This window comes from Scyliorhinus canicula, chromosome 19 (assembly GCF_902713615.1).
Source record: "Scyliorhinus canicula chromosome 19, sScyCan1.1, whole genome shotgun sequence".
NCBI classification, from domain to species: domain Eukaryota; kingdom Metazoa; phylum Chordata; class Chondrichthyes; order Carcharhiniformes; family Scyliorhinidae; genus Scyliorhinus; species Scyliorhinus canicula.
In genome coordinates, this window is record NC_052164.1 from 43931532 (window position 1) to 43947961 (window position 16430).

The window sequence follows — 16430 nt, forward strand, 5'->3', positions numbered from 1 at the left end:
AGTGTGAGAGTTTGTAAAAGTGAGCAGGACGACTTGAGCAGTCAGCTGTTGTATATTAGAACACTGCTGGCAACATTTATGGCATAAACATATCCCTCCCCTATTTTATATTCCTGTTCACACATGATTGCAAGGATGACAGATCATCTGCTATTATTGCTATGTAAAGTCATTTGGAACAGGGTGTGAGCACAGCCAGGGTTGAATCCTTTCTCTCTTTCTCACTGTGTGTGTGGCACTTTTCCTCCCATTCCAATTCTTTCAGTTAGGTGTCAACGGTGGCTCTGTTGGTAGTTCTCCCACCTCTGAGTCAGAAGATTGAGTGTTGAAGATGGAGTGTCCTGAAATCACATAATCTTGACTGACACTTGAGCATTGCAGTGGCAAGAGGTACCATCTTTCAAGTGAGAACCAAGACCCCATTTCCCCCACCTCAGATGGATGTAAAAAATCCTATGAGAATATTCAGAAGCCGAAATGTTCTGGCCAGTATTTATCCCTCAACCATCATTGAAATACTAGGCGTGATCCAATGGCCACACTGCGCCCAAAAAGCAGCTTGCTGCGGAACAGCGTGGCCGATAGAAGCCGGGAGAACCCGCTCCTGGGATCTACCTGGCATGCAACACCTCGCGAAATCCAACACAACCTCGTGAGATGTTGCGATGTAAATCCCGCCCATATGGGAAATCATTTGGCAAATCTGCATTTTAGAGCAATACAACTAGTCTCACTCTAATGTGCTAATTCCTGAAGTGCCTGAGGCTTTGGGATTCTTCCCCTTCACCTCTGAGTCCTCGGACGAGCGCCGTTCAACACTGGTCTCCACAAATGGGGACCAGACAGAATGGCACTTGTGGGGATCTCCCAGGGCATTAGAGGCCCCCCAGCTGCATGCTCTTTGGGCAGGGTGGTGACCTGGCACTATTGGTGCCAGTCTGGCACCCTGGCAGTGCCAGCCTAGCACTGCCAAAGTGCCCAGGTGGCATTGCCAGCTGGCATGGGCACTGCCATGGGGCCAGTTTGGCACTGTCAATTTGGCATTTTTACGTGCGGCGATCGGGCTGGGGTGCCCTGCCTGGGTGTTGGCAGAGGCGGTGATAATTCATTAGGGCTGGGGGAGGATCGGGGGTTGCTTCTGGGCCCTCAGAGATCGGGACGCCATTTAAAAATGCTACACTGGGGAGTTCTGGGCGAGCAGAGCTCTCCGGTGTACAAAACGGGGCTATGGCCTCAGTCGCGCTTCCTGCTAAGACCTCTATACAACGCTAGTCACATTGTATAGCCATGTCTTTCGCGGCACTGTGAGCACTAAACCTGCTCGCTATGCGCATTTGTTCCCATTTAGTTGAATTGAGCCTGCTGTCTGATCATAATCACACTGGTGTTTGTGGAACACTGCTATGCACAAACTGACTGTCCATTTCCAACATTAATAGCGATGACGATTCAACAATACTTCATTGACTGTAAAGGGCTTTTGAATATCCTGAGGTTGTGAAAAGCAAATTTCTTACTTTCCCTCCCTCTGCATGGTAAAGTGCAGACCGTTGATGTTTCTCAGTACGTCCTCTGCTTCTTGCATGCTCTTTCAAGTGATCCCAAGTCCGTCACATTTTATATACGTAAAACAGGGGAGAAAGCCAGCCAAAGTTCCAGTCCCTGATTACTAATATTACCACTGGTAAATCTGTATGTGAGGATTTTTGATCACGGCGGTAAGATTGTATTTGGCCACAAAGCACCCATGGTGGAATGGCCTGCCAGATTTGGATGCCTGCTCGGCTCAATTTCCAATTATTGTTGCAAAACCGTTGCACAACCGGACATTGGGAGGCACGTGGAAGGGGAAACTGATGAGAAAGAAAATGAAATTTGGTGGGTTCAGTGTGCACTTCACTATACAATCTTGCCCCAATTCTTGGGGGTGAGAAACAGAGTTCTTCAAGCTTCTTCGTGCAAGGTAGCCAAGAGCAAATATTTAGCAAGAACTCACACCATCGAGAGAAGCTTTGTCAGTGGCCTAATATAGGAGTAATTTGCTGTCTAATTAATATTAATTATAAGAGTACCAGGAGTATTCGATTCCGGTTCATGCTCTCTCAGCACCTGGCAAACTTTCAATAGCAGTCAGCAATGGCATTCAAATTGCAATTCGGGTTGCTTATTGACAAATTAAACCTGTTTTTCCTAATTGATATTGCCCTTTCTTCTATGCTCAAAAAGTGCAGGGTTTTTGTTCTATAGTTTTGGAGGAAAACCTCTCTTTATTTCAGTTGTATGAATTTGCAGCACAGAAACAGGCCATTTGGTCCAACTAATTGGATTGGATTGGATTTTGTTTAACGTCACGTGTACAAAGGTACAGTGAAAAGTATTTTTCTGCGAGCAGCTCAACAGATTATTAAGTACGTGAAAAGAAAACACATAATAGGGCAAAACAAGGTACACAATGTAACTACATAACACCGGCATCGGGTGAAGCATACAGGGGTGTAGTGTTAATGAGGCCAGTCCATAAGAGGGTCGTTTAGGAGTCTGGTAACAGCGGGGAAGAAACTGTTTTTGAGTCTGTTCGTGCGTGTTCTCAGACTTTTGTATCTCCTGCCCGTTGAAAGAAGTTGGAAGAGTGAGTAAGCTGGGTGGGAGGGGTCTTTGATTAATGCCCGCTTTCCCCAGGCAGCGGGAAGTGTAGATGGAGTCAATGGATGGGAGGCAGGTTTGTGTGATGGACTGGGCTGTGTTCATGACTCTCTGAAGTTTCTTACGGACTTGGGCTGGGCAGTTGCTATACCAGGCTGTGATGCAGCTAGATCGGATGCTTTGTATGGTGCATCTGTAAAAGTTGGTAAGAATTAATGTGGACATGTGAATTTCCTTAGTTTCCTGAGGAAGTATAGGTGCTGTTGTGCTTTCTTGTGGTAGCGTCGACGTGGGTGGACCAGGACAGATTTTTGGAGATGTGTACCCCTAGGAATTTGAAACTGCTAACCGTCTCCACCTTGGCCCCGTTGATACTGACAGGGGTGTGTACAGTACTTTGCTTTCTGAAGTCAGTGACCAACTCTTTAGTTTTGCTGGCATTGACGGATAGATTGTTGTCGCTGTACCACTCCATTAGGTTCTCAATCTCCCTCCTGTATTCTGACTCGTCGTTATTTGAGATCCGGCCCACTATGGTCGTATCGTCAGCAAATTTGTAGATGGAGTTGGAACCAAATTTTGCCACACAGTCGTGTAAGTAGCGTACAGGGAGTATAGTTCATGCCAGTGTTTAAGCTCCATACCAACCTCCTACCATCCGCCTTCATTTAGCCCTATCAGCATAATGACTTGCTATTGTAAATCTGTATTTCAAAGAAAGACAACACCATAACCTGTCCCTTTCTGTTCTCGCCCAAAGTGCTTGCATCTCGTGATGGCCAGCAAATTTTTGGGCAGACCTCTGTGCACTGCAGCCTCAGCACAATTACCTTTATGGAATTCAGGGTTTGTCTGTCCACTGTAGCTCCTCTGTTTTCTGCCATATGTGCCAGAACCAAGTTGTTGTTGTTCTCATTCATGCTCAATTTAGCTTTTTAAGATTTGCTTTGATTTTGTCCAAACAACGTGCATAACTTTCAAACGGATGGTCATTAAAAAAAAAAATAGATGCAAAGACTTGCTCCGAGCCCCCCACGTCCCCCCGTGTCGCCTCCACTGCCCCCAAATCTTGAGGGTAGCCGCCACCACCGGGCTCGTGGTGTACTTCGTTGGAGGGAGCGGCAGCGGCGCCATTACCAGTGCCTTCAGGCTCGTGCCTCCACAGGATGCCATCTCCATCCGTTTCCATGCTGCCCCCTCCCCATCCATTACCCACTTACGTACCATTGAGACGTTAGCTGCCCAATAGTACCCTGAGAGGTTGGGCAGCGCCAGCCCCCTCTATCCCTGCCCGCTCCAAAAAGACCCTCCTCACCCTCGGAGCCCCGTGCGCCCAAACAAATTCCAGAATGCTGCTGTTCACCCTCCTAAAAAAGGCCCTCGGAACGAAAATGGGGAGTCACTGAAACAAAAACAAAAACCTCGGGAGCACTGTCATTTTAACGGACTGTACTCTACCCGCCAACGGCAGCGTGTCCCACCTTTTAAATTCCTCCTCCATCTGCTCCACCAACCTAGTAAAATTGAGCTTGTGCAGAGCCCCCCAGCTCCTAGCCACCTGAACCCCCAGGTACCTAAAACTCCTCACTGCCCTCTTTAGCGGGAGCCCACCAATCCCCTCCTCCTGATCTCCCAGGTGTACGACAAACAGCTCACTCTTGCCCGAGAAACTCCCGAACTCAGCAAGAATCTCCATCACCTCCGGCATTCCCCCCACCGGGTCTGCTACATACAACAGCAAGTCGTCCGCATACAGCGACACTCTGTGCTCCTCCCCACCTCGCACCAAACCCCTCCACCTCCTCGACTCCCTGAGAGCCATGGCAAGAGGCTCAATTGCCAGCGCAAAAAGCAAGGGGGACAGGGGGCACCCCTGCCTCGTCCCACGGTGGAGCCTGAAGTACTCGGACCTCCTCCCATTTGTCGCTACACTCGCCATCGGGGCCTCGTACAGCAACCTCACCCATTTAATAAACCCCACCCCAAACCCGAACCTCTCCAACACCTCCCACAAGTACCCCCACTCATCCCTGTCAAAGGCCTTCTCCGCATCCAATGCCACCACAATCTCTGCCTCTCCTTCTGCTGCCGGCATCATTATCACATTTAGCAGCCTTCGCACATTAGTGTTCAGCTGCCTCCCCTTCACAAAACCCGTCTGATCTTCATGTACCACCCCCGGCACCCAGTCCTCTATTCTAGTGGCCAAGATCTTCGCCAGCAACTTGGTGTCTACATTCAGCAGTGAAATCGGCCTGTCTGAACCGCACTGCAAGGGGTCCTTATCACGCTTCAGGATAAGGGAGATTAGTGCCCGAGACATCGTCGGGGGCAGAACAACCCCCTCCCATGCCTCGTTGAAGGTCCTAACAAACAGCTGGTCCGCATATTTCTTATAAAATTCTGGTCCCGGCGCCTTCCCTGACTGCATGTGGCCAATCCCACTGACCAGCTCATCCAACTCGATCCCCAGTCCCTCCACCTGCTCCTCCTGCACCCTTGGAAATCGGAGCCTGTCCAAAAAACTCTCCATTCCCCCTCCCACCTCCGGCGGCTCCGACCGGTACAGTTCCCAATAGAAGTCCCTAAAGACCTCATTGACCTCTGCACCCTGCCGCACCACATTCCCATCTCTATGCTTCACTCTACCAATCTCCCTAGCAGCGTCCCGCTTACGAAGCTGGTGCGCCAGCATTCTGCTCGCCTTCTGTCCATACTCATAGACCGCTCCCTGCGCCTTCCTCCACTGTGTCTCCGCCTTTCTGGTGGTCAATAAATCAAACATGGCCTGCAAGCTACGCTTGGGGGCCTCTGGGGCCTCCGCGTACCTCCTATCCACACTCAACAGCTCCTCCACCAGTCTCTCCCTCTCCCTCCTCTCCCCCCTCTCCCTATGGGCTCGGATGGAGATCAGCTCCCCCCTAATCACTGCCTTCAGAGCCTCCCACACCATCGCCACCTGGACCTCCCCAGTATCATTGACCTCGAGGTACCTCTCGATAAATCCCCGAACCCTCCTACACACCTCCTCATCAGCCAACAGCCCCACGTTCAGACGCCAAAGCGGGCGCTGGTCCCGCACCTCCCCCATCTCCAGATCCACCCAATGCGGAGCATGGTCCGAAATCGCAATAGCCGAATACTCGGCCTCCTCCACCCTCGGGACCAGTCCCCTGCTCAAAACAAAAAATCAATGCGGGAATAAACCCTGTGCACATGGGAGAAAAAAGAGTACTTCCGAGCCCTCGGCCTCCTGAACCTCCAGGGATCCACTCCTTCCATCTGGTCCATAAACCCCCTCAACACCTTTGCCGCCGCCGGCCTCCTGCCTGTCCTTGAACTAGAACGATCCAGTAGGGGATCCAGCACCGTATTGAAGTCCCCCCCCATGATCAAGCCCCCCACCTCTAGGCCAGGAATGCGGCCCAACATACGCCTCATGAAACCAGCATCATCCCAATTTGGGGCGTACACATTAACCAACACCACCCTCTCCCCCTGCAGCTTACCGCTCACCATCACATATCTGCCACCACTATCAGCCACAACCTCAGATGCCTCAAACGCCACCCTCTTCCCCACCAGGATCGCCACTCCCCGGTTCTTTGAGTCGAGCCCCGAGTGGAAAACCTGCCCCACCCACCCCTTCCTCAGACGGACCTGGTCCGCCACCTTCAGGTGGGTCTCCTGGAGCATGGCCACGTCCGCCTTCAGCCCCTTCAGATGCGAAAACACCCGGGCCCGCTTAACCGTCCCATTCAACCCCCTCACGTTCCACGTAATCAGCTGGATCAGGGGGCACCCCGCCCCCCCCTCCCCCGTTGACTAGCCATAGCCCATCGACTGCTCGCCCTGGCCATCACCCATTCGGCCCGTTTCCCACGGCGTTTCCCACCTCACCCCGACCCCCCCCCCCCCCAAGGCTAGGACCCCTCCTGGCCGCGACTCTCCCTCCACTGTACTCCCGTGAGCCAGCTGGCTTCTGCTGACCCTGGCAGCTCCCGCTCTAACTCAGACCCCTCCTGATATGGGGTCCCCCCTCCTCCCCTGCATCAGCTCCTGGGCACCGCTTCAGCGTGGGAAACCTGGTCTAATAACCACGCTTTTCGCCACCAGCTCCACCCACTCGTTCCGCAGCGCGGGAAACCAGAGAAAAGCCCGCGCTTTCACACTGCCCCACCCCACCAACGCAGCTCCCAAACCGCAGTCCCAACCCAACCACCAACTCTGTACAAACAAAGACACAGATCAACCACACACCCCAGTACCCCCCTTAGAACACAAAACCATAACCCACGTCGTCCAAAAGCGAGAGAAAAAGCAAAAACAAACAGAATAACCCGCTGCAGCATAAACAATGATACATGAATAGAAAAACTCCTACAGCCCCCAATCTCTAGTTCGAGTCCAGCTTTTCAGCCTGCACAAAGGCCCACGCTTCCTTCGTGGACTCAAAGTAGTGATGCCGGTCCTTGTAGGTGACGCGCAGGCGGCATCATGCCGAACTTCACCTGCTTTCCATGGAGCACCGCCTTTGTCCGGTTAAACCCGGCTCTCCGCTTGGCCACCTCCGCACTCCAGTCCTGGTAGATACGCCCTACCGAATTCTCCCACTTACTACTCCTCACCTTCTTGGCCCATCGGAGAACACACTCCCGGTCACTGAACCGATGGAACCGCACCAGCACCGCCCGCGGGGGTTCATTCGCCTTAGGCCGCCTGGCCAGTACTCTGTGGGCCCCCTCCAGCTCCAGGGGCAGATGGAAGGATCCTGCCCCCACCAGCGAGTTCAACATCATTGCCACATAGGCCGGCAGGTCCGACCCCTCCAGTCCCTCCTCGAGGCCCAGGATCCGCAGGTTCTTCCTCCATGACCGAAGCTCCATCTCCTCGAACCGATCTTGCCACTTTTTATGAAGCGCCTCATGTATCTCCACCTTCCCCACGAGGGCCGAAACCACCTCCTCGCGCTCAGAGGGCTGCTGCTGCAACTCAAGTATCGCTGCACCCTGGGTTGTCTGGGTCTCCAGCAGCTTACTCGTCGTCACCTTCAGGGATTCCAACAACTCCCCTTTCAGCTCCGTGAAATAGCGCAGAAGGGCCGCCTGCTGCTCCTCAACCCACTGCCTCCACTCCTCAGGGGCTCCACCGGCCGCCATTTTGTCCACCTTCCCCCGCTTTTCCAGGGGAGCTGCTGCCGTTTTTCTCCTCGCCCCACTTCGAGTCCGCACCATAAATCCCGGGCGGTTTTGTTCCAGACCCCTTTATCCACCGGGAATCGTCGAATCAGCGCCGTTTGGGGCCCTTAAAAGAGCCCAAAAGTCCTTTTAAAGCGGGAGCTGCCGAACGTGCGGCTTAGCTCCGCATAGCCGCAACGGAAGTCAAATATCTTGCTTTTATGGGTCAAAGTAAAAAATTGAATCTAACTGTGCGAAAGGCAACTGAAATATATCTGGAGAGAGTAGGTTGCGGATTCAGTCCATGGTACGGTATGACCTGAGTTCAGTGTAAAGCTCAGTTCTGTATTTAAGAGACAGCACTTAAAATAATTATTGAAAATTTGCTTTGATAGAAATACGTTGTCCTAATTATCTTGTATCAAATCTATCCTGCAAGAGTAGGCAGCTTCCAATTGTTGTGTTCCTCATTCATTAGTATTTATTGCTAAAGCATTGTAAATAGAATATTGTGGTGCTGTGATCGCCTGTTTCTCAGTGTCTTGCTTAGCTGCAGTCTGTCAACATGCCGTAGCAGTTCAGCACTTCAGCACTACATCTTTGAACTTCACTCATCACCCAATCCTCCTTCACACACACTTTCCCCATATATAAAAGGGATCAGGTTGCCACTTAGTACTTATTAATGGCTTGTGCCTGACATTAATTTGGCAGGGCTGGTCTGATTTTGTTTCTTGTGTAGGACTGCAGTAGTGACTTTGTGTAGCCAATAGTCACTCTGATTTTATCGATTTGACAAGGTTTGTTGAACCTGATTAACTGCAGTACTTGAAGGGCTACGATGCTGTTCGCAGGCTAGAATTAAAGTCAGGATGATACTTCAACCAAGACGGCTGTGTTCTGCCACTGCAGGCATTTTTAAAGGTTTCAGCTCGGCTTTGAGTTTCGTCACTGAGCAATAGTTATACTGCCAAAAAACTCTACTGCAAGGGAAATTAGTGATGGGCAATAATGCTGGCCCAATCAGCGATGCCCATGGCCAGTCAAAGAATGGAAAAATGGCAAGTAGAGATTACTGACTTGCCACTTGTTAACACTCCATTTTTTTGAATAAAGCACACCCTCAATACAAAGAATTTACAGTGCTGAAGGAGGCCATTCGGCCCATCGAGTCTGCATCGGCCCTTGGAAAGAGCACCCTACCCAAGCCCACATCTCCACCCCATCCCCGTAACCCAGTAACCACACTTAACCTTTTTGGACACCAAGAACACTTTAGCATGGCCAATCCACCTAACCCGCACATCTTTGGACTGTGGGAGGAAACCGGAGCAGCCGGAGGAAATCCACGCACACATGGGGAGAACGTGCAGACTCCGCATAGAGAGTGACCCAAGCCGGGAATCAAACCTGGGACCTTGGAGCTGTGAAGCAACTGTGCTAACCACTGTGTGGCCCTGAAGGCAGCCTGAAAGACCACTTCCACCGGCCTTGCACCTTTCGCCCACCTCAAGATCCGCTCTTTCCCTGATACTTGGGGAACTTAACAATTATTGTCTGTGGATGTTCCCCGACTCTGGAACTCTGCTGATGTGACCTGTGGCCGCGGTCCATCTCTGGGGGTTTGGTGAAGCCTTCCTTGCCGACCAGTTTCCCGAGCATTGCTGCTATATATTTAGTGAGGTTCCTCCTCTCCATACCTTCCAGCAGTCCCACGATTCTTAGGTTTTGACATCGGGACCTGTTTTCCTGGTCATCTATTTTTTCTTTTAGGCCCTTGTGGGTGATCAGACTCGCCACCTCGGCTTCGAGCGCTGCGATCTGGCCCCCTTGGTGCTTTCTCAAGGTCTCTTGCCGCTGATTCTTGGGCCTCAAGCTTCTGCTTTATTTTGGTCATAGCCTCCCTTGTTGCTGCCTCCACTGCTGTGTCGACGGCTGCCAGGAAGTCTCCCTTCAGCTCCTCCATGTGTCTTTGGAGCTCGCTGGTGATGAACCCTGGTGTTTGTCCATCCACACTTGTGTCTACGCTGAGAACTCTGTGTAGTCGGTCCTTCTCAATTCTCGTTTCCCTCCCCTCGTCCTTGCTGGCTTTTCTGCTCGGCGGTTGGCTCTTTCCTATTTTTAAAAAAAAATAATTTTTATTGGAATTTTTAACAGAAATATAAAAATATAACAACAAGTATAGCAACAAGCAGTAATATGCAACTAACAGCCCCATAACACCCACAATTCCCCCCATACCGTAACATCACATGTATCACACTCCCCCCACCGCCCCCCCCCAACAAGAGAACTTAACCATAAATTAAAATTAAATAAATCAAATTTAAATAAAATAAGCCAACATAGCTCTTTCCTATTTTTTAACTGTTTCTTGTTGATACGGTTTGCGGGGGTGTCATGGATAGTTTGGTGTCCGCTTGATGGTGTTAAAAGGTTGTATTCGAGGATTTCATACGAGAGCCACCTTGCATATGACCATTCAGCTAATGGCCACCAACGGGAGATGCCACGTTCAATATATTGGTCCCCCAACGAAATACAAAGGCAAAGCAATTTAATAGTTAAGGTCTTGCGAACATCTTCTGTTTTTTGCTGCCATTACCTGTGAGTTTATAGCATACAGCCCTCGGAAGCACTATTCCTATTTCTTTGTGAATTAATCCTGTTCAATACTATATATTTTTATATTTTGTAATTTAATTTTGTTCCTTTTTGCCGTTCCAATGTTTTTCACTTAGTTTGTTCCTAATCTTTTTTTATTCCCTTGTCATCCTGCTTTTGTGCATGCCTTTCCCTTTAGTTTTAATGTTGCCATATTATTATTAGTTCATAGCATGTCATTACTGGCTAGTTTGATTTGTTTTTTGATGGCATATCTTTCTCCTGGACTTAAATGATTCTGTTTTCAATGATTCCCATTGCCGTTTATTCTCTGTTTGTAGTTTACTTTTCCCGGGCTACTATGACCCCATTAAAAATTTATTACTTTGGTCTTTTTGTCTTATTTGTGTCCTTATCAATCGTTATCTGACACCGTATTATGTGATACATACAAACATACAAATTAGGAGCAGGAATTGGCTATTCTGTCCCTTGCATTTTCTCTGCTATTTGATCAAATTATGACTGATCTGATTATGGCCTCCGCTTTACTTTCATGTCCATCCTCTATTAACAGCGTTTTCAAACTTTTTTCCCTGTGACTGACTTTTACCAACCGGCCAACCTTTGTGCCCCACGTTGGTCAGCCCCTGTGCCCCATGTTGGTCAGCCCCTGTGCCCCAACTCACTGCTTCCTGATTGCTAACCAATCATTTATCCATGGTAAAAGGTGCTTCCCTGCTCCATTAGCTCTCATTTTGTGTAGTGCCCTTGATGTGCCGCCTTATCAAATGCCTTTTGGAAATTTCTGATCACTATTGACTAGGTAATCCTCAATGTTTATTTCTCTTGCCTGTTCTCGTTAGTTTCCGGTTGCCGTTGTTGAGCTTTTTTACTTAGTGGGTTAGAAGGGAACCCTGTACACGTTGTATAAACTCTGTCCACCATAACCTTTTGCGATTGAATGGGAAATGTTCACCTAGCAATTTACAATGGGAGAAGTTAGTCATTATTTGTAATTCAGGATTTTTCACTCTGCTGTGAAAATTTACATATAACGAGTTTTCTTTGGTTATTTGCCTTACAATATGTCTTTGTCTTTCTCAGGTTGCAAACACGTGAAGGGTATTCTGCTCTTTGGTCCACCAGGATGTGGGAAAACCTTAATGGCACGACAGATTGGGAAAATGTTGAATGCTCGTGAACCCAAAGTTGTGAATGGCCCTGAAATCCTCAACAAATATGTGGGTGAATCTGAAGCGAACATTCGTAAACTCTTTGCAGATGCAGAGGAAGAGCAAAGGAGGGTGAGTGTTCTGAGTGTTGATGAATCATGAAAATTTATTTCAAGTAGAAATGATAATTGGTGACATTGGGAAGGCAGAATATTGCAGATGGAGGAGGTGGGAGAGAGTATAGGTCAGCACTCAGATGTTAGCATTCTCTAACAAAATAAATGCTTACCTAAAGCAGATAGTATTGTATATCAGAATACTCTTTCCAAGCCATGTGGTCAGAAAGGCAAGGTCACGGTGATCATGGGGGACTTCAATATGCAGGTGGATTGGGTAAATAACGTAGCCAGTGGATCCAAAGAAAAGGAATTCATGGAATGCTTACAAGATGGCTTTTTGGAACAGCTTGTCATGGAGCCCACAAGGGAGCAGGCTATTCTGGACCTAGTGCTATGTAATGAACCAGACTTTATAAAAGATCTTAAAGTAAGGGAACACTTAGGAAGCAGCGATCATAATATGGTTGAGTTCAGTCTGCAGTTTGAAAGAGAGAAGGCAAAATCGGATGTAATGGTGTTACAGTTAAATAAAGGTAATTACGAGGGCATGAGAGAGGAACTGGCGAAAATCGACTGGAAGCAGACCCTAGTGGGGAAGACAGCAGAGCAAAAATGGCAGGAGTTTGTATGCATAATTGAGGACACTGTACAGAGGTTCATCCCCAAGAAAAGAAAGATTATCCGGGGAGGGATTAGACAGCCATGGCTGACAAAGGAGGTCAGGAAATGTATCAAAGTAAAAGAGAGATCCTATAAAGTGGCCAAAAGCACTGGGAAATCAGAAGATTGGGAAGGCTACAAAAACAAACAGAGGTTAACAAAGAGACAAACAAGGAAGGAGAGGATCAAATATGAAGGCAGGCTAGCCAGTAATATAAGAAATGATAGTAAAAGTTTCTTTCAATACATAAGAAACAAACGACAGGCCAAAGTAGACATTGGGCCAATTCAAACTGATTCCGGAAGGCTAGTGATGGGAGACGAGGAAATGGCTGGAGAACTTAATAAGTACTTTGCGTCTGTCTTCACAGTGGAAGACATGAGTAATATCCCAAAAATTATAGAGGGTCAGGGCGCTGAGTTGAGTATGGTTGCCATTACAAAAGAGATGGTGCTAAAAAAGCTAAAAGGTCTTAAAATTGACAAATCTCCTGGCCCCGATGGGCTACACCCTAGAGTTCTGAGGGAGGTGGCTGAAGAAATAGCGGAAGCGTTGGTTGAGATCTTTCAAAAATCACTGGAGTCAGGGAAAGTCCCGGACGATTGGAAGATCGCTGTTGTAACCCCCTTGTTCAAGAAAGGATCAAGACAAAAGATGGAAAATTATAGGCCAATTAGCCTAACCTCGGTTGTTGGTAAAATTCTAGAATCGATCGTTAAGGATGAGATTTCTAAATTCTTGGAAGAGCATGGTCGGATTAGAACAAGTCAACATGGATTTAGTAAGGGGAGGTCGTGCCTGACGAACCTGTTAGAATTCTTTGAGGAGGTGACAAGTAGGTTAGACCAGGGAAACCCAGTGGATGTGGTCTATCTGGATTTCCAAAAGGCCTTTGATAAGGTGCCACACAGGAGGCTGCTGAGTAAGGTGAGGGTCCATGGTGTTCGAGGTGAGCTACTGGCATGGGTTGAGGATTGGCTGTCTGAAAAAGGCAGAGAGTTGGGATAAAAGGTTCTTTTTCGGAATGGCAGCCGGTGACCAGCGGTGTCCCACAGGGTTCAGTGTTGGGGCCGCAGCTGTTCACCATATATATTAATGATCTGGATGAAGGGACTGAGGGCATTCTAGTGAAGTTTGCCGATGATACAAAGTTAGGTGGTCAGGCAGGTAGTGCTGAGGAAGTGGGGAGGCTGCAGAAGGATCTAGACAGTTTGGGAGAGTGGTGCAGGAAATGGCTGATGCAATTCAACGTGAGAAAATGTGAGGTCTTGCACTTTGGAAAAAAGAATCCAAGCATAGACTACTTTCTAAACGGTGAGAAAATTCATAATGCCAAAGTACAAAGGGATCTGGGAGTGCTAGTCGAGGATTCCCTAAAGGTAAACATGCAGGTTGAATCTGTGATTAAGAAAGCAAATGCAATGTTGTCATTTATCTCAAGAGGGTTGGAATATAAAAGCAGCGATGTGCTACTGAGCCTTTATAAGGCTCTGGTTAGGCCCCATTTGGAGTACTGTGTCCAGTTTTGGGCCCCACATCTCAGGAAGGTCATACTGGCACTGGAGCGTGTCCAGCGGAGATTCACACGGATGATCCCTGGAATGGCGGGTCTAACATATGATGAACGGCTGAGGATCCTGGGATTGTATTCATTGGAGTTTAGAAGGTTAAGGGGCGATCTAATAGAAACTTACAAGATAATACATGGCTTAGAAAGGGTGGACGCAAATAAACTGTTTCCGTTAGGCGAGGAGACGAGGACCCGTGGGCACAGCCTTAGAATTAGAGGGGGTAAATTCAGAACAGAAATGCGGAGACATTTCTTCAGCCAGAGAGTGGTGGGCCTGTGGAATTCATTGCCGCGGAGTGCAGTGGAGGCCGGGACGCTAAATGGCTTCAAGGCAGAGATAGATAAATTCTTGATGTCGCGAGGACTTAAGGGCTACGGGGAGAATGCTGGTAGGTGGAGTTGAAATGCCCATCAGCCATGATTGAATGGCGGAGTGGACTCGATGGGCCGAATGGCCTTACTTCCACTCCTATGTCTTATGGTCTTATGGTTGCACTTTTACATGAAATGAAAATTGCTTATTGTCACGAGTAGGCTTCAATGAAGTTACTGTGAAAAGCCCCTAGTTGCCACATTCCGGCGCCTGTCCGGGGAATTTAATTTCCTTTTCTTCGAAAGAAAATAGTTCTGCAGATAGAGGCCAAAATTATTGTGAATTTAGCAGTGGTCATAAATAAAGGCTTATTTAGTATACCAAGCCCAGCTGAACCTTTTCGCTTGAACTGTTTCAGAGCAAAAATTGGCATTCCAATAAACTTTAATCCTTGAGAATTTTATTTCTGGTTTTTATATATAACCTGCCAAAAGACTAATTATACTTGACCATTTCCAAGGAAGTTAAATATGTTCACTGGTCACCGTGAAATTCATACTCATGTTCTTGCCATTTTATTGATGGTTAATTGGAGTATTTGTGGAATATTTTAAATAGAAATTTAAAGTAACCAATTTGCTTTTTTACATTTAAAGGGCAATTTATTGTGGCCAGTTCACCTACCCTGAACATCTTTGTGTTGCGGGGGTGAGACCCACGCAGACACTGGGAGAATGTGCAAACTCCGGGGCCAGGATCGAACCTGGAACTATGTTGCTATGAGGCAACAGTGTTAACCACCACCGCCGTGCCACCCATGCCTGTGGAACTTTGCTAAATTCATGCTGAAGCACTTCTCAGCTTTCAAAAAAATCATTCTTGGGATTTGGGTGTCGCTGGATGGGCAAGCATTTGTTGTCCATCCCTAATTGCCCTTGAACTGAGTGGCTTACTGGACCATTTCGGTGGGGTGGGGGGGGGGGGGGGTGCGCAGTTAAGAGCCAGCTGCATTGCAGTGTGGATCTGGAGTCACATGTAGGCCAGACCAGGCAAGAATGTCAGATTTCTTTCCCTGAAGGACATTAGTGAACCAGATTGTTTTTTACGACAATGGTCATAATTAGACTTATTGAATTCAGTTTTCAACATCTGCCATGGTGGGATTTGAAACTGGGACCCCAGAAACTGGGTCTCTGGATTACTAATCCAGTGACAGTACCACTATGCCACCGCCCACACGAGTCTTTACAACATGAAAAACCCCAGGTTGTTGGAATTGGCTAGACTATAAACTAAGTGTGGTTCTAAAGCTGCAATTACATTGGAATTAATGCTATGCTTAATACTGCCTGTGTGTTCAGCTGGTGGAAACACCCAGGTTTGAATCATACAGCATAGAAGGTGACCATTTGGCCCATCCTGCCTTTGTTGACTCTTTTGAAAGATGTATCCAATTTGTCTGTCTCCTGTACTTTCTCCATGGCCCTGCAAATCTTTCCTGTTTATCAAAGTATTTATCAATTCTTTTGAAGGTTATTATTGCATTCAATTCCACCAGCCATTAAGGCGATGTATCCCAAATAGTTAGAACTTGCTGTGTTTAATAAAAAAACCTCCTCCTCTCCAGTACCATTTCTAAGCTAAATAATTTATTATATCCTTTGGTTCCCAGCTCTCCGGATTAGTGGAAACAGTTTCTCCTCATCTACATCAAATTGCCTCATAATTTCGATTGCACCTTTCAAATTTCCTCTTCAAACTATCTCTTTTCTGAGGTGAACAATTCCTGTTGTCTAGTCCTTCCACATAATTAAAGTTCTTCATCCTGGTTTTGCTGCAACTCTAGGAGTCATTAATTTTTGGTCTGCAATCTGTTGTGGACTTTGTGTGTTTTCTGAATTTCTTCCTCCTACACTTCCCAACATCTACAGCAGACTCCATCAGCATTCTGAGCAATTCATCTGTCGCGTTTTAAAAGAGCCATTTGTGCACCAGGAATGGATATACCAGTATATGGGTAACAAAAATGCTGATGTTAAGGTTACAAGTGATGTGTGTTAATTATATGGTTCAGTGAAAAAAAAGGTGGGATTTTTCTATTTGTTTTCTACATCTGCTGCCTTTACTCAGCTTACATTTTTTCAGAATGCAAACAGTAAGCTTCAGTT

At 47.7% G+C, this 16430-nt stretch overlaps 1 protein-coding gene across 1 annotated transcript in view; it reads left to right on the top strand.

Annotated features, from left to right (window-relative positions):
* The window catches only part of LOC119953848 (vesicle-fusing ATPase), a 303368-nt gene that overhangs the window by 108052 nt on the left and 178886 nt on the right, over nt 1-16430 (top strand). The window contains exon 9 of the mRNA XM_038778413.1: nt 11532-11731. Coding sequence (XP_038634341.1) covers nt 11532-11731 — 200 coding nt within the window. The remainder of the gene's footprint in view (nt 1-11531; nt 11732-16430) is intronic.